The sequence below is a fragment of the Hyaena hyaena genome, unplaced genomic scaffold, assembly GCF_003009895.1.
Source record: "Hyaena hyaena isolate Hyena2069 unplaced genomic scaffold, ASM300989v1 scaffold_62, whole genome shotgun sequence".
Taxonomy (NCBI): domain Eukaryota; kingdom Metazoa; phylum Chordata; class Mammalia; order Carnivora; family Hyaenidae; genus Hyaena; species Hyaena hyaena.
In genome coordinates, this window is record NW_024080694.1 from 2,973,710 (window position 1) to 2,996,373 (window position 22,664).

General features: G+C 42.1%; 1 protein-coding gene and 1 pseudogene across 3 annotated transcripts in view; one reads left to right on the top strand and one right to left on the bottom strand.

Annotated features, from left to right (window-relative positions):
* Positions 1 to 22,664, bottom strand: part of FAM91A1 (family with sequence similarity 91 member A1) — an 85,367-nt gene that overhangs the window by 44,589 nt on the left and 18,114 nt on the right. The window contains exon 1 of one of the 3 annotated variants that reach the window (XM_039231973.1): positions 1,437 to 1,743. The exons of the other annotated variants lie outside the window; for them this stretch is intronic. Coding sequence (XP_039087904.1) covers positions 1,437 to 1,508 — 72 coding nt within the window. The 5' untranslated portion in view covers positions 1,509 to 1,743. Of the gene's footprint in view, positions 1 to 1,436; positions 1,744 to 22,664 lie in introns of those variants that run through there. 3 annotated transcript variants of the gene reach the window in all.
* LOC120231772 lies at positions 1,510 to 11,815 on the top strand (annotated as a pseudogene).

Sequence of the window (22,664 nt, forward strand, 5' to 3'; positions counted from 1 at the left end):
TGTTGGTTCCTCCACAAAACCCTAAAGAACAAAAGTACCAAAGCCCTCATTCAAGCTTAATAAGAGAAACGTATTCTTTCAAGTTTAGAGCTTTGTTCTTTCACATGAAGATAAATGCCACACGGGCAGCCACTGATCACCAAGAATTCCGAGTCTATCTTTCTACCTTCTTGTTTTGGGGCATCTCACAGTGAAAGCACTTTCGCTGCCACACAACGGTATCACCAGAACCTTAAACTATTCATTTCTTAGAGTTAAGCCCCCAAGCTGAGGGAAGAAGCAAATAATCCTATACCATCGCCACCACCACCCGAAACCCCAATGATAAGTGCCCAGCACCAATGGAAAACAGAATTTCACTTTCAACCAAGTGGAAAGGGAGGAACTTAAAGGTCTACTATGATCTGAGAAACAGTGCTTTATATGCAGCACGGATCACTACCTTCCTAAGGTTCACCACCACCTGCCATACCAGGTACTTGATCATTTGTTTACTGTCTTTCTTTACTAAAATGTAAGATAACATGAAAACAGGGTCTCCGCTGGTTGACTGGGATAAATTACCCACGCGCGCCTCAAACAAGGCATAGCGTGCAGGTGTTCAATTACTATTTGTTGAGCAACTGAATAGAAATGACACTCAAGCAGTTGAGAATTAATCCTCGGGAAAAAACCTGCTGTCAGTCTCTTGTTGAAACACCTCTAATAAACCTGTCTTGCCTAGAGGATAAAGTCCCGCAAAACAAAGTACAAAAAGCCCGTTCAAAATCTGGTCCTGCCTGTTTCTTCCAGCCTCATCTGCTACAACCTCCCTCCACGCACTCACAAAACCCCACCTCCAAACGCCAATATACCCACACCTCCACCTCCCGTGATGCTAAGTTTGCTCGCTACTCTCAGAATACGCTCTTTCACTCGTCCAAGCCCCGTAAAACAACTTTCCCACGCCCCCGGAAATCTTATTTCCTCTTATCTCTCACAGTCGTCCTTTAAGGCCCAATTTCGATGCCGCCAGCACACAGCCTCCAGACACTCTCTGGACAGGTTCTTACTCCCTCCTCTGTGTGTCCACATATACTATAACGAAAGTACGTATGAGCTGCTATCATCCTGTAACGTATTCACTTATTTCTGGTCTATTCCCCACCATCCTAAAGTTCTGGAGGTCAAGGAACGTGCTATGTAGGTTTCGCAAACGTGGTTTAAAGGAGGCTGCGGGCAAAAGTGTCAGGCGAGTCCATCCCTTTTAGCGACGGCCCCATCTTGCCCTTACGGCACCAGAGCCGTCCCTTCCTAACCCTTGACCAGCGGGTCCATTTCCCCGAGGCCGCGGCGGGGGGAGGGCGGGATTCGGCGGCGAGGAGCAGCGCCGACCCCGCGGGCCCCGCCAGCAGGTGACGGCAGGGCGGGGCCCGGGCCCCGGGTTCCGGCCGTACCTGTCTCACGTTGGCCGGCAACTTGCTCCAGGGGTAGTTGTGCCGGATGTGGAACTCCACGTCTATATTCATGATGCCTGGAGCCCGGGCCGGCAGCGGCGACCGCAGCTGGAACGCCGCCTCCCGCCTGCCCGCCCTCGGCCTGTCGGGGCGCCCGCGGGAGGCCTCGCGCCTCACACTGCGGAGGGCCGGGGCTGCCCCATGGCCAGGGCTCCCGACAGCTCCGCGCTGCCGGGCCACGGGGCACAGGAGCAGCGGAGAGCCGCGGCAGGAGCGCCTCTGCAGCTCCAAGTTTCTTCCTAGTTTCGGCCCGCCGGAAATGGCTTTGGGCATGCGTCACTTCCGCCCGCCGGCGCGAGGCTGGAGGGGCGGGGGGCCTCCCGGCCTCCTGCCCCGCCCCCTGCATTCTTTGGGGCGGGGCAAGAAGGGGGTGAGGAGAAGTAAGGGGTATCTGCCCCCTACCCACGTGCTTGGCTCGGCCCGTCAGTCTCTGGATGAGTTGACATACATTCTCGGGTCTGCATTGCCATTGTTGGGTGTCTCAGTTTCCCCAAAATGTGAAGCCAGCTAGCTCCAGTTTCAGGCACTGGGGTAAGTTGTCTTGAGAATGGTGGGCTTGGGGAGGGAGTCATAGCAGGCTTCAAAGAGTGAAAGCGTAGTGAGCTCCTTCCCACCCCCCCTGCCAACCCTGAAGAATCTCTTCAGTCAATGGTGTTGGGAAAACTGGACAGCTGCATGCAAAAGAATGAAGCTGGACCATTAGCTTACACCATACACAAAAATAAATTCAAAGTTGATTAAAGACTGCTAGACCCGAAACCATAAAACATAGGCAGTAAAGCTTTTGACATCAGTCTTAGCAGTATTTTTTTCAGACCAGTTTCTACAGGCAAGGGCAGCAAAAGCTAAAATAAACAACCGGGATTACATCAAACCAAAAGCTTCTGCCCAACAAAGGAAAACATCAACAAAATGAAAAGGTAGCCTAATGAATGGGAGAAGTTATTTATAAATCATACATCCAATAAAGGGTTAATATCCAAACTATATAAAGAACTTATACAACTTTGTATTTTTTTTAAAAAAACCTGATTAAAAAATGGGCAGAGGACTTGACAGAAATTTTTCCAGAAAAGACAACAGGTCCATGAAGAAATGCCCAGCACCACTAATCAACAGGGAAAGGCAAATCAAAACCACAATGAGATATTAATGCACACCTATCAGATTAGCTCTTATCAAAAGGACAAAAAGTAACAAGGGTTGGTGAGGATGTGGAGGAAAAGGAGCCTTAGCACACTGTTGGTGGGAATGTAAATTGGTGTAGCCACAATGAAAAACAATATGGAGGTTCCTCAAAGAATTAAAAATGGAACTACCTTGCAGTCCAGCAATTCCACTTTGGGGTATTTATCTGAAGAAAATAACAACACTAATTCAAAGAGATATATACATCCCAATGTTCATTGCAGCATTATTGACAACAGCCCAGATATGGAATATTACTCAGCCACAAAAAGAAGGAAATCTTGGAGTCCCTGGGTGGCTCCAGTCGGTTGAGTGTCTGATCTCAGGCCATGATCTCATGGTTTGTGGGTTCAGGCCCCACATAGGACTCTGTCTCTGTGCTGACAGCTCAGAGCCTGGAGCCTGCTTCAGATTCTGTGTCTCCCCTTTTCTCTGTGCCTGCCCTGCTCATGCTTTGTCTCTCTCTGTCTCTCAAAAATAAACAGTTAAAAATTAAAAAAAAAAGAAGGAAATCTTGCCATTTGTGGCAACATGAATGGAGTTAGAGGGTATTATAATTACCTATTTATAAGTTAGAGAAAGACAAATGCCATATGATTTCACTTATATGTGAAATCTAAAAGTAAATGAGCAAATAAGACAAGAAACAGACTCATAGGTACAGGTAACTGTTGGTTACCAGAAGGAGGAAATTGGGGGGGGGAGGGGCAGGCAAAATAGATGAAGGAGATTAAGAGGTACAAACTTCCAGTCAGAAAATAAGTAAATCAACAGGTTGTAATGTACAGCATATGGAATATTGTCAACAATATCTTAATAACTTTGTGTCATGACAGATAGTAACTAGATTTATGGAGTGGATCATTTTGTTATTTATAAAAATATTGAATCACTATGATGTACGCCTGAAACTCATCAGCTATTGTATGTCAATTATGCTTCAATAGAAAAAGTTAATCTAATTATAATCACATTAAAACTTCTTAACTTTCTATTCTTATAGCCCACAACCATTGCTATAGCCCACAACCATTGCTAGAAACATGTAAAATAAAAGAGAGAGAGAGAGAGAGAGAAATGAGCTATTCTTAAAATCTTCTAAAATGTCCAGATTTCTTCATGTGCGTATTACTGGGAACTCCTCATGGGTATGACAAGTAATGCTAAACATAAATCCCCATATTCTTTAATTATGAAAATTAAATTATAACATAGCACATGTAGTCAATATTTTTAAATGATATAAACTTTAAGTCTGCTGAGAATTTGATCTCTTGCAATTAATGGGAAAATATTTTAAGAAAGCAAGAGTTCAGAAATAAAACATTTATTTTGACACAAACTCAGATCTGTTCCCTATTTTAAAATACAAATGTGAAAAATCCCATAGCAGCAGGCCCCCTTCCCCCACCAGTCAGTGAAGCCAAAGACAGGTAATCTGGCTCAGAGGGACAACGTGGGCTCTCTCTGGACCACACTCTTCACTCCTTCCTACCATCTCTGTCATGGAGACACTCAGTTGTGAAAACTATCCCACTGGCACTGTATTTATTTTGGCGTGGAGAAATATTTCTGTATTATTATATGTTGAAAGTTGAAAAGAAAAGAAAAACACTGAAAGACACAGCTGCCCATCTTCTCTTACATTTTACACTTTAGAAAAATGAAGACATTTGCAATTGTCTAAATATGCCAAATACAACAACCCCTCTCTTGAATGCTTTCCCCTACTTATCTACATTGAAAACTTCTCACTGTGAATGGAGTACTAAAGAATTCAGAGGCAAGGGTGGAGAAGTGGGAAGGGGTAAGAAAAATGTGGGACCATTTGTCTCTATGTTAGGGAGTTCCTAGGATTTTCCTCTGCCAATGTTGGACAGCAACTGAGAATTACAAGTCTGTTTTAGAGAGAGGCAGACTCATCCTCTGCCATAGAGCCTGCGAAAGGTTGATATTCTATATTTATCTATAATATTGAAAATGACACATTTCTGCCATCTGAAGTCAGTCTTTGTCTAGAACATTTCTGGTGTGGAAATGAACATTCCACACAATTAAAATGCTGAGCCATTGTAATAGTTAAAGTGCCCACTAGGGGCTGATCTCACACAACATTTCTATACCTAAAACTTGCAAATTCTTCACTTCCTCATTTTTATTGTCTTTTATCCAAACCAATCTCTCAGGCCTTAAAGTCCTTTAAGTTCTTTACTTATTGGAGCTTTGTTTCCCATATCTAATAGCACCAAATACTGTCAGTTCTTCCTTGGAAATTGATGCAGTGAGGACTGCAGGGTAGTGGTCCAACTGAGGTTTGCACAATCTCAAGGGCACCCCTGAGCCTAAAGTTTTCTGCTTCTTGGTAGACCAAGTAAACAAATTCATCCGTTACAAAGCATGGTTTATCTTTAATTGAAAGTATTTTCATGGTATCCGTGATGAGTAAAATTGCATTTTGAGTGAATGGGATTTGTGAATTCTACCATTGGTATTCAATTATTTATTTATTTAATACTTTATAATATTTAATAAATAAATTTATAATAACTTAATAAATAAATGGAGATGGGGTAGGGGCAGGGAGAGAGAATCCCAAGCACACTCCAAGCTGTCAGCACAGAGCCCAACACAGGCACAAACTTACAAACTTTGAGATCATGACCTGAGCTGAAATCAAAAGTCTGGGGCTTAACTGACTGAGCCACCCAGGTGCCCCTCAATTGTATTTTTTTTAATGTTTTTTAAATTTATTTTTGAGAGAGAGATAGAGACAGCATGAGCAGGGGACAGTCAGAGAGAGAGGGAGACACAGAATCTGGAACAGGCTTCAGGCTTGAACCCACAAACCGTGAGATCATGACCTGAGCCAAAGTTGGATGCTTAACTGACTAAGCCACCCAGGCGCCCCTCAGTTGTACTTTTTAACAAAGGTGGCACTAGCTGGAAAAATAAAGAGGTCAAAAGGATGAGGTTATGAAAGCCTATGCAAGTGAGAAGCCATCTGGAGAGCTCTTCTAATTTTTTGTCTCCTTTACTTCATCAAATAAGCTCATTTACATATGTGGGTAAGATAAGGAATAAAAGTAAGATAAGATAAAGCACACTGAGAACGGACTAAGAGTTTGTAATGCCAGATTCTTTTTTGTAATGGAGGGAAGGGGGGAGTCTTAGAAACATGAGAATGACCTGAGAAGTGTTTAAAGTTACCAATGTCCAGGCCTCACACCCGGTCAATTATGTCAGAATTCCTCAGTTGGAGCCCAAGTGATTCAATGCACAGCAAAGGTTGGTAACCACTTATCAGGCCTGTTTGGGTCTCAGGCAATCAATAAGCAATATGTTGAATTTGTAAAATGAGGAGATTGAACAAAGATGATGTCCTACACGCATTCTAATTCTACAGTAATTCCATGACCAACCCCAGGCTTTTTTGTAAAGAAACACACAAGCATCTATTCCACCTTCATATAGACTAAGGACATAATTTCTCTACCCCTTGATAATGCTGGGAGAGCCCTGAGAGACATAAAGAATTGTACACTCTTGGACCAATAGAAATTATCTGAGCTTGTGTTAAACCTGGGTCCATCTCAGATCATTTTAGCTTATTTGGGTGTGTTGTCACAGTGGCTTAGAACTTGGCTGAAATGAAGCATTTTTTTGTTTTCTTTTCCATTATGTCATCCAAATTTTACACCTTTAGCAACACGTAATCTCTTGACTGTCTAACAAGAAATAAGAGTTTGTGTACTAGTGTAAACTGTGATCAGGTATTGAATTCACTTATAGTGGGACTGCTTCATGACCCCTATTAATGAGATTTGAGTGAGAGATAGGATACCTTCTTGGCTACAACTACAACTGATCCCAGAGCAATGTAAATCATCTATTTCTTGGCCCAGGTCTTTGTAAACATTTGTTCTCTTGCTTTATAGACATGTGGAATTCCCTTTTCTTTTAGAATTTGTGAAGATATAGTTAAATGTGTTTAGTGACATGTCTTCTTAGACTTGGTATAGCCTTAATGCATAGTGATTTTCTTTTTCTTTGTTTTTTTTGTTTAATGTTTTATTTTTTTTTAAGAGAGAGGGAGACAGCATGACTAGGGGAGGGTCAGAGAGAGAGGGAGACACAGAATCCAAAGACAGGCTCCAGGCTCTGAGCTAGCTGTCAGCACAGAGCCCGACATGGGACTCAAACCCACGAACCATGAGATCATGATCTGAGCCAAAGCCAGACGCTCAACTGACTGAGCCACACAGGCGCCCCACTTTTTTTTCTTTTAAATAGGAAGCCAATTGAACCATGTACCCGGTAAAAGGTAGGCCTGAGAAAGCAAACGTCAGGGAAAAAAAAAAAAAACAATTAAAACGCCAACATCATCCATTTGCCTTTGAGAAGATAAGGATTATTACAAAGAAAGGCAAAGACAAAGTCAAGGTTCACCACTGGAAATAAAAAATAAGATTTTTGAGTGAGCAAGAAAGTAGTTTTGAAAGGTAGGCTTGGCTGAGAAAGGTTTTCTCTATTACTTTAGTTCCCACTGGCGTATCTTAAGGAGAAACAGAAGGGGAAAATGAAATCTTCAAGGTAGAGTATTTGCTGAATAGTCATCCCCCAGGGAGATGACTGGCTTTAAACAGGAAGAGGTTGATGTAAGAGCATCTTAAATTAGTAGATTTAAGGCCCCACTCCCCACCCCTAACACTACCCAGTAGGCTGAGGGTGTGAAGATAAAGTCCACCTTCAAAAATCAAACAGGTACATTTTCTTTGTCTATATAATCACATATGAACTATTTCACCTCCCAGACAACTGCCAGATTTAATCTGAGCCATTTTATTTTCTGCACATGGAGGATAAGGAGCAAGACTGAGCTGGAGGGAGTGTCCATCACTATCCACCTTCCAACATAGTATCAATCCCCACATATTAGGATCCTTGGTAGCAAACAACAGCAGGGCGTGTCAAGACGGGAAGTATGGCAGGTTCCATGGGCCACTGAGAAAGTGGAATAACTAAGGCCCAAACTGTGACTTACCCAGGGCCTGTATGGAACTATGAGAGTCCTCTGAGGGATTAAATTCCTGTGGCAGACAGGTTGTGTAGACAGACAACACTGACGGAGGCCAGAAGAGTGTAGGGGGCAAGATGGCTTCATGGATTTGATCCATGAAATTAGCACGAAAGATTGCAATTAACTCCCAAGCGTGAAAGAAACACAGAGCAGGTAACAACTGGGACTAGAGAAAATTCCAGAGGAAAATCACTCTGTAAATCAGGAAGGAAGATGGGAAGATTCTCCACCTGGGTCTCACCACCCTCCTGATTCTTGCAGCCCAACAACAGAAATAGAGTTAGCAATTGATTTTGTCTCACTGCCAAATATTGATTTCCAATCATGGAGAAATATTAATTTAACAAAAGGATACATTCTTTCAAGAAAAATCTGCTAAGTGCTTTCTCTGTGCGAGGAACTATGATAAGTATTTGGGGATAGAGATGAATAAAGCATGATCCTTTCCCTTAAGTGATTTACAGTTTTGTAGGCTTGAGAATCCAGGTTCTTCCTTTGAGAGAACCATAAAATACAATGATGAGTATAAGATGATGAAGGGTCTAGTGGAAGGAAGTGGCTTTTCTGATTAAGGATTCTGGAGGCAATCACAGAAGAGGTAGTATTTTTGCCTGAATAGATCCTAAGGGATTGAAGGGGAAAGTGTTTGGGTTGGCTAGAAATGGTGTGGAAGATGCCATGGAGGCCAGAATATGCTAAAATGAAAAGGATTGAGGGACGCCCTTGCTAGACCCTGGTGTCAGTGATTTAATGAAAGCCCCAGTTGAGAGAAGAGCCATCTTTCTTTAGCTCTTCAATGTCTTATGCTATATTAATATATCACAATCATAATATTGATCCTTGTATTTAAAATACTAATAAACACAAAAATAAACACAAAAACCCAATAAATGAATAAGTAAAATACTAATAAACAAATGGACCTAGTTTATAATCTGTCCTATTTTTACAGAGGATCCCCCTCCAAGAATTTCTAACACTCAGTCCAGGAAAGACATGTTTAAAGAGATTGAGATCACTTGTAGTTTCCTGCCAAGTATACAACCACTGGTTCTAGAAAAATAAGAAGCTGGTTGTTCATTTTGTGAGTAAAACACAAAGGCTTATCATATATTGCATTAAGTGGAAGATAAATGGTACAAGCTGGCACTGCGTATTTCTGATATGAGAAAGTAGACACACCTGCAAATAACAAATAATGACATGATATCGTGCAAGAATATCCAGGAGAACATACCAGAGTTGCTTAGTCACCTCATTTCATCCTGTGGGTATTAACCTACTCACTGAGACACTTGACAATTCTCGAGACCAGAAGTTCTCAACTGGGGGCGATTTTGCCTCAGCGGAACATCTGGCAATTTCTGGACACATTTTTGGTTGTCACAACTGGAGAAGATGCTACTGGCATCTGGTGGGTAGAGGCCAGGAATGCTGCACTAAAATCCATAGGACAGTCCCTCCCCCATACACACACAGAAAGAATTATCTGGCCCAAAATGTCAATAATGTCAACGTTGAGAACTGTCCCCTAGATTATAAACCACTTGGAACAAAAACGAGTACTCTAGGGGTCCCTGGGAGGCTCAGTCAGTTGAGTGTCAAACTTTGGCTCAGGTCATGATCTCACAGTTGGTGAGTTCAAGCCCCATGTCGCGCTCTGTGCTGGCAGCTCTGATCCTGGAGCCTGCTTCAGATTCTGTGTCTCCCCCCGCCCCCTCTTAGCTCCTCCACTCCTCTCTCTCTCACTCTCTCTCTTTCAAAAATAAAAATATAATAAAATTAAATTAAAAAAACAAGTACTCTAAAAGCATCCGAATTTCAGGTTTCCAGTGTAATTATTGTACAGGAATCCACGTCCACCCTAAGGAGACAGTTGTCAGGTAGAGAGTATTCAAATTCTCACTTGACTATTTATTGAGTGATATCTGGTTGTTTAACTACTTTGTGCCTTAGTTTCCCCATCTGTGAAATGAGGAAAGTCAGAGTACTCTCTCATAAAGTTGATGTGATGCTTAAGTACACAAACTAAAGTGCTTAGGATAGGGTTTGGTCCACAGCCCTAAAAAAACTGTAAACTTTTGTATTATGATTATTAACTATTACTTGGCACAAAAAGAAATGTAAAGATTTGCATTTAGACTGATTTCCAAGAGTTCAGTCCTTTGAATAATAATTTTATTATTTCCAAGTATCACCTAAACTGCCACTTTCTCAAGATTTTTTCCTAAACTGTCACACTTCACACCACTCACAGATGTGATGTCTTCATTGTATTGTCGTAACACACACACAAAAACAACGCAGTGCTATCGAAGCAATAAGATCATCCATATAGATCAACTTGTGTGCTCCACGGGGAGACACTCCATGCTTAGAGAGCCAACCCTTGTCTAGTAGACTTTTATCATTCATTTGGCTGCTGAATGTCTAAACATCTTATGGACCTTACTAGGAGGCAGAGCCTACCTCCCATCAGAGAAGCTATAAATGCCAACTTTTCTCCTTCTCAGCTGCCTTTGCAGCTAAGGTGTGAGCATGCGCCTTCAGCTTCAGCACTCAGACTTGCTCCTGTATGGGTCTGAATCAGCAGCTGGTGACCATGGACTCAGTCTCAACACCACGAGCTCTCGTGGCTCCAGGTACATCTGGCCCTCAGAGGCTAAGGTGGCAGAAATGTTCTCACTAGTTCAAATGACCCAGTGGCAAGTGAATGCCCAGAATTGCAGACTCAAATGCTAGCGGAACTTCCAGAGGAATGTGGAAGGGAAACATGAATCCACTCAGGGGGTAGCGAGGACCCTGCCGGCTTGAACATCCACACTTCACCGAGGGCACCTGATGCTCAGATCCATGTGGGGACACACGCCCTGAGCTACCCGGTCTGATTTTTCAAGAGAAACAGGAATTCAGAGTTTTGTGTGAATCTGATGGGCAACCCATTCAAGTTACACAATAACCCATGGTGTGGGCAATACTGATGGCCGCATGCCTGTGAGTCAGCTTCATTTGTCCGGCCACCATATGCAAACTCCAGAGTATCCTTAAGTGCTCTCCCCTCTTACTGGCTCCTCAGTGGAAGGCTCAACTGAGAGAGAAGTTAAAGCAGTCTGTTTCTACCCCTGCAAAATTAGTAATAATATTATTACCTATAAACATTATTAAGTAGCAGTAACAATAATTAGTAACCAATATTAGTAAGACTTCAGAACTCCAAGCTGGGGCTGGGGCTGGAGCTGAGGCTGAGGCTGAGGCTGGGGCTGCCCAAGGTCACGGGGCTGCAATGAGCACCATGCATGCTGTCCACTCCTAGCAGGCTGCAGCACCACAGGCCAGCACAACATCACCTCCTCCAAGACTGTGCTGGTGTTTCTCAACCTCATCTTCTGGGGGGCAGCTGGCATTTTGTGCTATGTGGGAGCCTATGTCTTTATCACTTCTGATGACTGTGAACTTTCTCGTCCTCACTTAGCAATCATAGTTATAAGAGCTCTGCTTTTCATTATTGGGCTAATTGGCTCTCGTGCCACAATCCGAGAAAGAAAGCTGTGCGGATTCGCCATGCTTGTCATCAACCTACTCTTGGTTTTGTCACAGAAGTTCTTGTAGTGGTTTGGGGATAGTTTGCAGGACAAAGGTGGAAAATAAGGTTGGCCACAGCATTCAAAAAGCATATAAGACCTACCCCCAGTGATGCTAGCCGGGCTACTGATTACATACAGAGATAGCTGCACTGTTGTGAAATTCACAACTATTCAGACTGGAAAAATCCAGACAGGTTCAAGGAAACCAAAAATCAGAGTGTCCCTCTTAGCTGTGCAGAGAGACCACCAGCAGCTGTAACAGTCCTGCCCACGGCTCCGACCTCTACGCAGAGGGATGTGAGGCTCTAGTTGTGAGGGAGCTACGAGAAATCACGATGCCTGTCATCTGGGTAGTGCAGGCATTTGCAGCTAGTCACCTGCTGGGCATGCTGTGTGCATGCATCAGGTTGTGCAGAAAGAGGAGAGATCCTGCTTCTGAGCTCCCCATCATGGGCGAAACCTCTGCATAGTGCAAAATGCAAGCCTGAGCTTCTAAGTCTTGTTCTGATTTGGAAGGTGAATTGAGCAGGTCCACTGCTGTTGGCCTCCTGAGTTCATTTAGTTAAAGCGCGCACACATAGGTGTTGGACAGAACAGCATGGCTCTGCATGTGCCCACCTACCCATCCTCCCGCCACCTATGACTTTCTGTCCCCATATTCTAGCTGACTCTCTATGTCCCTAAGCTTTTAAGTATGGCGGTATATGTTCCAATTTCAGAACCATTTTCAAGTTGCACAGGGTGGGAGAATCGAAGGAGGGTCCGGGCTTGCTTCTGTTATCACCATGCTACTAGAGTATCACTGGGCCCTTTCAGTCTTTATGATGGAGAACTCTTGGCTGAAGACTTTTGTTGGGGGAGGGCCTGAGCTGTGGTTAAAGTTAACACCAAATGGTGCCGCTTGTCAGTGTCGTTTAAAAAAATATATATACTGTAGTCCAATAAGATAACAACTGTACAAAATGGCTAAAATAGATCTTAGAATCATACAGTGTGTATTTTGGTTCATCTTCAAAATCAGACTAATCTTTGAAACTAGAGGTTTTTAATCAAAGCTGGCTTTATAGGAGTAAAATGGATGCACTGTTGTTTTAAGATAATTAGTGTGTGTTTTTGTAGCCCATTCATAGTAAGTCTAAACTCATTTGGATTAACGTACCCACGTAGACTAGCAAAATAGTATGTAGATGTTAACTCAGTTGTAAATAGCAAACTCTAATTCAGGGCACTTGGGTGGTTCAGTAGGTTGAACATTCAACTTTTGATTTCAGATCATGTCACGATCCTAGGGTTGTGGGATCGAGCCCCATATCTGTCTCTGTGCTGAGTGTGGAGCCTGCTTAAGATTCTCTTTCTCTTTCCTTCTGCCCCTCTCTCCTACTCGTGCTCTCTCTCTCTCAAATAAAAAAAAGATTAAAACAAAAAAAAAATCTAATTCAATACACTCGGTATTGCTCCTCAAAAAAAAAAAAAAAAAGAATAAGTGTCTAGATGCACACAGGCCTCACAGCAAGACAGCCTCCACATAGCACTTTCCACATCATGTAAAATGATGCTTACGTGTCCCTTCAACATTTATGCAATGACACCAGTAACGTCTTTATCACTTCTATCTTTAGCATTTGCATATTGCTCAGCACATAGTAGGGAGAGAGGTGGGTTTCCTTTAGTTCGGCAGACATTTATAAAACATCTAGTGTCGTCAAGTTGAATGAGACGTAGCGAATACTAAAACCATGAGTCAACTCAGTACTGTGTGCTTTAACAAAACTTTCCATAAGAGTTCTCCAGAAACTAAAACAAAACTTTTAGTGGGAGTTCTCCAGAAAATTGGAACCAATAGAAAATATACATATCACGGACCAATATGTACAAACACACTACTATATTATATTAATTGGTTCACACAGTTATGGAGGCCAACATGCCCCACAATTTGCCCTCTGAAGCCGGAGACTCAGGAAGCCAGTGGTGTAATTCAGGCCAATTCCAGAGGCCTGAGAATGGAGAGCACCACTGTGCAAGGGCGGAGAAGATGGACATCCCAGCTCAAGAAGAAAGAGCAGAAATTGGCCCTTCCTTTGCCTTTTCTATCTGGCCAGGGGAAGGGGCACTCAATGGATGGGATGATGCGTACTCACCTCGATGAGGGCAGATCTTTACTCAAGTCTACTGAGTCAAATGCTAATTTTCCTGAAACACCCTTCCAGACACACCTAGAAATAATGTTTTGCTAGCCATCTGGGCTTCCCTTAGCCCAGTCAAGCTGACACATAAAATTAACCAGCATACTTTCCAACCCAAGGCACACTGACTTCTGGCCTTCCTCTCCGTTCCAGTCCTCTCTGGACTCGCAGACACCTAGATTGTCTTCAGGCACCACAGTATAATCTTACCTTGGGTGGTTGCTGTAGACAAAATTCTACCACCTTAAAAAAAATCTGCAGTGTATACAATATCTATAATTAGCCACCTGGGGTTTCAATATTGTTGACCTTGAGTGATGTCCACATGCCTATACAATGCAGTTGACCTTTCTACAAGGTTTTTGGGTGTCTTTTCAGCCAAATAAAAATGTTCCTTCTAATAGTCTTTATTGTAGTAATTTGTTTTAAACATTTGCCTCAGTAGGGCTCCCTCCAACCACCAGAATTTCCCTGATGACACTGAATCAGCAGTAAATGAGTATTATTATATAGAAAAGAATTAGAAAAAAACCTGCTATGGGATTTTTATATTTGCTAGCAGGGGGAAAAAAGTTTCTTTTTCAATTCTTACCACTGTTCATTTTATGCATCTACTTAGCATATAATTATTTTGTCTGTCTATTCATTTTCTCAGCTAGCTATTAAACATCTCTGGGTGATTAGCATCTGGCTAGATATCTTCACTCACTAATAATTTAAAAGATTTCATGTTTTCTAGCCACTTACCATGCACCCCAGAAATGAAATACAAAATTTCAACTTGCTCTTCTCAGGGGGCTGAAAAATGTGAGTGGAATGAAAAGCAGAAATTTTAAAAACTATATTGTGGAAAACAAAATACACCTCTGTACCTAATTACTAATTACATTCCTCATAACTCTTGATTCCGTTGTTACTTTGAGAATTCTATTTCTATAAGTAGTCTTGACTCTCACGAAAGGTTAGGAAGTCTTAGTTATCCATTAAAAAGTGATGTGTAACCTTTATCACTTCACCCCTTGGCAATTATGTTTTCTATGGCATATTGGTCAGCAGGTGATTTATTAGCTTCCTGTTCTATTAATTATTTATCTGTTATTGCTATGCATAACTCATATCACAATTTTCTACAGCCTTTATTTAAAGATAGTTCAGGAATATTCGAGTGATCTGAAATGTAGGCGGAAAACAATTTTTATGGTGCTGCAGTAGGCTACCTCTGCCATGTGTACATCATCAGATAAAGCTTATAAAGCCCCTGAGGGGATCCCACACATGTTGTGGTCCTTGAGAGAACAAACAGCCTCAGAACAAATAACTTTCTTTTTTTTAATTTTTTATAGTTTTTATTTTTATTTTTGAGACAGAGAGAGACAGAGCATGAGTGGGGGAGGGGCAGAGAGGGAGACACAGAATCTGAAACAAGCTCCAGGCTCTGAGTTGTCAGCACAGAGCCGATGCAGGGCTCAAACCCATGAACCACGAGATCATGACCTGAGCTGAAGTCGGACACTTAACCGACTGAGCCACCCAGGCGCCCCAGAACAAATAACTTTCAATATGTACCTTCTTTATAAAAGGTTCAGGTCTTGAAGTCAACCAGGAAAATAGAGCCAAAATGTAGGCGGGGGGGGGGGGGGGGGGGGGNCAAAGGCATCTTGTCTTAGGTATCTTAGTCACTGAGTGCCCTTATAAATCAAAATTTGATTTCTAACATGGAACAGACTTTAAGATGACACGAAAGTAAATAGGAGTCTGAAAACATGGATCCTGCATCTTCCTACTGACACTGTTTTACCCAGAATCATGAAACGAAAAGTCAGAAATAAAAACACTCCCTTTCACATGTTAACACAAGCAATGCTAACAAACTAGCAAATCTTTGGGACAACAACAATAAAAGTGTTTTAATGTTTTAGGGTTTTTTTTGTTTTTTTTTCTAGGAGAGAGAGAGAGACTGCGTAAGCAGGGGAGGGTCCGAGAGAGAGGGAGTCACAGACTCTGAAATAGGCTCCAGGCTCTGGGCTGGCAGTCAGCACAGAGCCCGACGCGGGGCTCGAACCCATGAACCACGAGATCATGACCTAAGCGAAAGTCGGACGCTTAACCGACTAAGCCACCCAGGCACCCCAAAAGTGTTTTATTGATGCTAATACATTTCAGTAAGAAAGGACTAAATAAATTATCCTACCTGAAATCTTAGAATCAAAGCAGTCTTAACATAGAAGGGACTGGGGAGCGCCTGGGTGGCTGTTGGGTAAGTGTCCAACTTCGGCTCAGGTCATGATCTCGTGGTTCATGAGTTTGAGCCCTGCATCAGGCTCTGTGCTGACGGCTCAGAGCCTGGAGCCTGCTTTGGATTCTGTATCTCCTCCTCTCTCTGCTTCTCCCCCAATCCCCTTTCTCTGTCTCTGTCTCTCAAAAATAAACATTAAAAAAAATTTTTTTTAAGATAGAAGGGACCTTACGAGGTACTGGTGTAACCCCCTCGCTTTACAGTTATAAAAATGGAAGTCCTTAAAGACAAAAGGATTTGCTCATGGCCTTCAGCTTATTACAGAGAAGCAACATGGTGCAGAATGCCTTGAGGGTGAGGTGGCCGAGGAGACCCGTATGCCTTTCCATGACCTTGTGAGCAACTACTTGCTCTACCCGAATCCAATTAGGCCAACTCTTACCGTAATCAAATCCCGTTACACAAATTAAAATAAATTTACTAATCTTTAAAAATTCAATTAATCAAATAATTATTTATTATTAATTAGCAATTAAAAAATAAAACTATCTGAGGAAAGATAGGTATATTCCTGAAAACAAATAAGGTTGATTTGTACAATTAAAATATATTTTAGACACGTTGTTTGCTTTGGATTTCTCTCAGGTGCATTTAGCATCATTAACTACTTTCCCTCTTGAAATACTCTTGTCTTTTGAGGCATCACACTCTTCCAGCTTTGCTCCGCTCTTAGTCTCTGCTCCTTCTGTTTCTGTTCCTCTGATGAACCTTCTGACTTCTTTGATGGCCTCATTCTTCTCACCACCCTCCAAATATGCTTCCCAAGTCCTGACCTCAGCCTTCTTTTCTCTTTCTGCTTCCTTTGCTCACACACGTCTCAAGATACTACCATCCCTCTGTGTGGATGGATCAAACAGCTCCATCCCTGACTTCTCAGCCAAATCCAGTGGCTCTTCCTCCTCCTACCCTCTAAGCTCTTCCGTCTGCAGGCATCTGGTACCTGGGTGCCCACATTTCCTCCTAGAGCAGCTCCATCCCACACAGTTCCATCGTTGAAGACGGCAGCACTGAATGCCAGCCTCTCACACTTGAAACCTTGGGTTTTCTTCCATAGCTTCCCCTTTGCAGGGAACTCAAGGGCAGGCATCCCCATCTAGATGAACTTTCCAAGCTCCTCAGCTTGCCCTTGCCCCTCAACACAGTCTACACTGGCCGCCTCCTGCTCATGCCTTAACGGCATTCACCGCTCCCAATGCTATTCCCTTCACGCCCTTCCTCTAAAGGCCCTTCCAGCTCTTGCCACTCCACATTCCCAGAGTGAGGCCCATGCCCCCATGAAGCCTTCCTCATTCCTCTGGGCTGCCATTTCTTCTTTCCCAGCTCCTGTAACTTACTAATTAGAGAATAACCTATAATAGTCTGTATTGGTCTATAATAGTCTATAATATATTCTGTAGTAGTCATTCCATATGCCAATTACATCCTGGTTTCCTACTCTTTTTATTTCTTATTCCCTACTAAAAGGAAATGGTAAGTTCTTGGAGGGCAAGCACCCTGTTTTCTACCTTCCTTTCTTCTGCCCCACGGAGCTTAGCACAGCATTATAACGCTCCCAATGTAGCGAATGATATATGTGTTAATGAATGAATGCAGAGTTCTGAAATTCTGCAGCACTAAAGCAAAGCTCACAGGACAAAATCCACAGGATGGAGCCATCAGGAAGGGGACGTTGCATGGATGTCAGGCATGTCCCTAGCGGCGGCCACCCACAGGCAGGCTGCCCAAGAGGATGCACAAAAGGCTGTACCAGAAGTGACAGCTCGAAGGGAAAGCACTTTGCTACTCTTTTGGATGCTCCAGTGTCAGTTCTCTGCCTCTTATTGGGTTCAAAACACTCTAGGCTACTATCTCCACCTCTCTTCTCATCCTCAGGATCTGTACTTTTTCCCTTTCATGGTCTCCTCTTACTTCTCTGAGGCTGCTCTGTTTGCCCTCTGCAGTGGACATCTCTTGTTTTGAGCAGTCTACTATCCACTCACCCTTCTTTCATTAAGAGCATCCCAGTTTTCTCTGAGTGCCCACCCCTTCTTCCACTCTCAGACCACATGGTTTGGGTGGGGTTGACTCTTCTCTCAGCTCTAGAGGCAACATGAAGTCCAGCCCTCACTACGTACCAGCTATGGTGGCCAGCCATATGGCAGCCAGCTGGGGATGTACAGAATGACTACTACAGAGTATGAGTCCCAGTTGGGACCAGGGATTCAGATCAGGACGTCTATTTGAATTTGGAGGAAAGGAAGGATCTTATTTTCTTTTTGCTGGATTTGGAATTGTGAGGATGAAAATGTGGAACCGCCAGCAGCCATCTTGTCCTTGAGAAGGGGGTTCCCTTTGAGAGGGGAGAAAGCAGAACTGAGAAGTGGAGAGAGACCATGAATCCTGGGGAGGTATTTTTGAGTAGCTGGATCCTGCTACACCTGAAGCTAAGTAACTTTTCCAATTGTGCAAGCCAATAGATTCCTTGTTTGTTATGTTATTATGAACCAAGTTTTGAGTCACTTGTAACCCAAAGGGTCCCAATATGTCTTCTGAAATCCAAATTGTTCGTATTAGTTTAGGTCTGAAGTAAATGTAGAGATGAAGTTCAACTCTTACATTTATATAATAGAAACCGAAGAACCGGAAAGAGTGTGACTCTAATGTGAAAATACTCCTAAGTTGTAGCGGACACCACCTTACACCCAGGTCTTTGCTCTCCCAGTGCTTCTGCCACAAAATGCTCTATCAAATCAAGGCATTTTTTCCTATACAGATGTTTTATTTTCCCTACTAGAACATAAGCACACTTCACACGCAGGAGGCGGAGCTATGTCTTACGCTTTCCACATGCCCTTAGCTTAGCATGGTCTCCTGCATGTGGCAAATGTGCAAGTATAGGGTAACCAATCACTGAGTTAAGAAGGCTTTTTGTACCTTGAGATGTTTGTTTTTATGCTTGCAAGATGATGTGTTACTTTCAGGGTCTTTACTAATAGAAAAGCAGAGGAGTGTGGAAATACAGCTGTTATCAGCAACTGTCATCACTTCCTGCAGATGCCAGTCCAGTCGTTTTGCTCAGTTGAGTAACCATGTTTATTAAGTAGCCATTGTACACAGACACTGTGAAGAATCCAAGCAACAGGCCTGTCTCTGCACTTGAAAATTTACAAACTAATGTGGAGGGGAAAACAACGATAAACAAACATGCCAAAAAGACAAACATTTTGTGCCTTTTTTACGTAGAGGAAAATATGAGTCCAAAAGTTAACAATAATGTTTGGGCTCTATCTAAGTGACAATACATAAATAAAATACTATTAATTATCCCTGCAGAAATGTTCAACTTGACTGCTATATTTAGAAAAGCAGCATCTATATGTTTTTGTTATTTTAAGGAGTACTGTAAGCCTACAAAGTAATCTGAAATACTTGTGGTCTTATGATTACATAATATGAAATTTTCCCCAAAATATTTCTAAATGGAAATTTTATTAAATACAAATTATAAAGCACAATGTGTTGTGATAATCACAGCAGCTGGTGAGTTTTGTTTTGGTGTTTGTTCTTTTAGAGATTTTATTAGTTTCCCAAGTCCACGATATCAAATTGGGTGGCTTAAAATAACAGGAGCTTACTGTCTCACAGTTCTGGAGATTAGAAATCCAAAATCCGTGGGTTGGCAGAGCTGTGCTCCCTCAGAAACCTGTAGAGAAGAATCCTTCCTGGTCTCTTCCTGGCTCCTGGTGGTGGCTGGCAGTCGCTGGTGTCCCTTGCCTTACACCTAAATCCCGCCAGTCTCTGCCTCCATCATCACATGCCCTTCTCCCTGTGTGTCTGTGTCTTCCTGTGGGGTGTTTCTTTTCCAACAAGGAGGCCAGTTATAATGGGTTTGGGCACACCCTAATGACTTCATCTTAACTTGGTTACATCAGCCAAGACCCTATTTCCAAATAAAGTTATAGGTACTGAAGATTAGGATCACAACTTGTCTTTTAGGGGATACAATTTAACCTATAACAGATATATAAATGACATTTTTTTTTAAAAAATGCTCTTTTATTTATTTATTTTGAGGGGGGAAGGGCAGAGAGAGAGAGAGAGAGAGATTGAGAGAGAGAATCCAAAATAGACTCTGTCCACACTATCGGCACAGATCCTCACGAGGGACTCGATCTCATGAACTGTGAGATTATGACCTGGAGCTGAAATCAAGAGTCAGACACTTAACTGACTGAACCATGAGGCATCCCATAAATGACATTTTTAAGAAGTGTTAGAAACTTAACCTTGGTAGGTGGTACAGATGGAGAGATTGTGTTTGACAAGACTGATTTATAACCTGCTATTGAGACTCATAAAGTTAGGAGATTAGAACTTTGGCTGACATTACCACTTTGAGAACCACCAAAGTCCAAGAGAACAGACCCAGTCTAGTAGAGAAAAAATGAGGCACCCGTAATAATTTGGAATCACTAAATATTTTAAGATGATAGTAAAAACAAAACAAAACCAAAAAACCAAAACATCAGACAAACCCTCCCCTTACTGTTCTGTGCCATCTCTCCTAAAACATCTGCTTACCCTTCTCCTCTCCCGCTGGGCCTCCAACCATGACAACCTCCCAGAAATGACTTGGGGTCACAGGAATTCCCCATCCTTCCTCCTGCTGCTATTGCTGGGAAATATTCCAGCCACCTTCCTGTGGACCCATCCAGCTGGGGAAGCAGAAAGGAGGAGATGACACTAGAAACAGCTCTGTTTCAGTCAGATCCAAACTTGAACATGAGCAAAGTGGAACTATCAAGAGTTGGCTATAGTGGTGGTGTTCTAGAAAAATAAAAAAAGGTGTGTCAGCTTCTCACTTGGCTTCTAAGCTTTCTATCTCACCTCTCTGGGGCCATAAACTATATCTCTTCTGTACCAGTTCCTGTGAGACCTTAAACAGAACTTATCTCCACTTCAGTCATTGGACATCAAATTGCCCTGTTCCTCCTGAACTTTGAGCTTCAACAGCCTGGGTAAGGGAGGGAGGGAGGGAGAGCAACTTCACTGATCGAGCATTGTAGGAAGGGTTAATGGTGCAGAGGGTGGTTCGAAGCCACCATAGACGTGGGGCAGGAGACCTTGACCCTGAGAAGTCTGGGGATGGGAGGAGGCAGGGACCTATAGAGCCCAGATTAGACACTTAAAGGCCAAAATCATAGAGAATGGTCAAAGTATTAGTTGCTAATTTATGTCTTTCATTCCCCTCCCCCCACATTCCTGGAGGAGAGTTTTGTCTTGTTTGCCTCCTACACCTGTTTTCCCACCTGGCACATTATAGATTCCAGCCTCTTTCACCATCTTTCTTTTCCTGCAATTAGCAAAGTGCTTTCTTATTTCTGATCCTCAGCGTAAACTAAGAGCATCTGATTTGGAACACTTTCTCTTTTGAAATGATGGGCTCCTTCTCATCCTTTTGTTCACAGCTTAAATGTTACCTCCTGTGTATGAGAAGTTTTGATCATTTTAATGTAGAGATGTTTTTCCAAGCAAGCCAATACATCCATAAAAATGAACACTTTTTGCACTTACACATACATGCTCAGAACACACTCAAACAGAAACAAAAGACAAACAACAAATTAGGGAGAAATAATTGTTACATTTGACAAAGGCCTAGGTATATTATAAAATGTTGTTATAAATAAATAATGAAAAGACTAATAACTCAAAATAAAAATAAAGGGCATAGCAGACCACAGAAAAAAATTCATGCAAATGACTTTTAAGGGAAATGGTATATAATTTTAAGAATATCAAAAGAATGTAAGTGATGAATCACTAAATTCTGCTCCTGAAAACAATATTACACCATATGCTAACTAATTAGAATTTTGGTAAAAATTTGCAGAAAAAAATTAAAATGATGCTATTCAAGATAAAAAGGATATCAAAGAAAGGAATGAATGTACATTAAACACTGAAATAACCATTTTTCATCTTTGAAATTGGAAGAAGTGAAAAACTCTCATAATATTTAGTGTTGCCAGTATGCAGGGGAAAAAATGGACACTGGCATCTTATTTTAGGGGAATATACATTTTGTCTTTAAAAAGTCAGTCTCAAAAAATCAATCAATTAATTAACTGATTAAAAAATAAAGTCAGACTCATGGGTTAGCTGGACTTTGAGAGCAGTTCAATGTTTTGATACCTGTGCAGAGGGCAGCTGAGCAAGATCTATCAGAATTGTTAATGCATATACTTTGTCCAGCAATTACATGTTTAGATTTTATTCTACAGATAAACACGCACACATAGGCAAAGATGTATAAATGAAGAAACTCACACAAAAAACTCAAAATGACCTTGAATAGTGGACTGATGACATAAGGTTTGGTTCATATTCATAGTAGACTACTATGTGGCCACTGAAAAAGAAATGTGCGAGTGTCACATTATCTCTTTAGTATATGAAGCATACAAGGCATGGAAAAGAATGCATTGTACAAACCCGCTTGTTGATAACGAAGCAAACAAAGAAACAAACGAAAAACACAGGCCAGGGAAAGAAAGAAAGAAGGAAAGAAGCAAAAAAGAAAGAAAGAAAGAGAGGAGGGAAGGAGGGAGGGAAGGAGGGAGGAAGGGAGGGAGGAAGGGAGGGAGGAGGGAAAAGGTAGGGAGCTACATAAATAGGCAGACATGGCTGTGTACGTAGACAATTTCTGGAAGGACTCACAAGAAACCACCAGGAGGAGGGCCTGGGAAGTCAGTAGGTTTACTTTTCACAGTACATTTTCACACTATTAAAAAGAACTTACCATCTGCACATACTACTTTTTTAATTTAAAAACCAGCTAGATTATAAAGATGATGT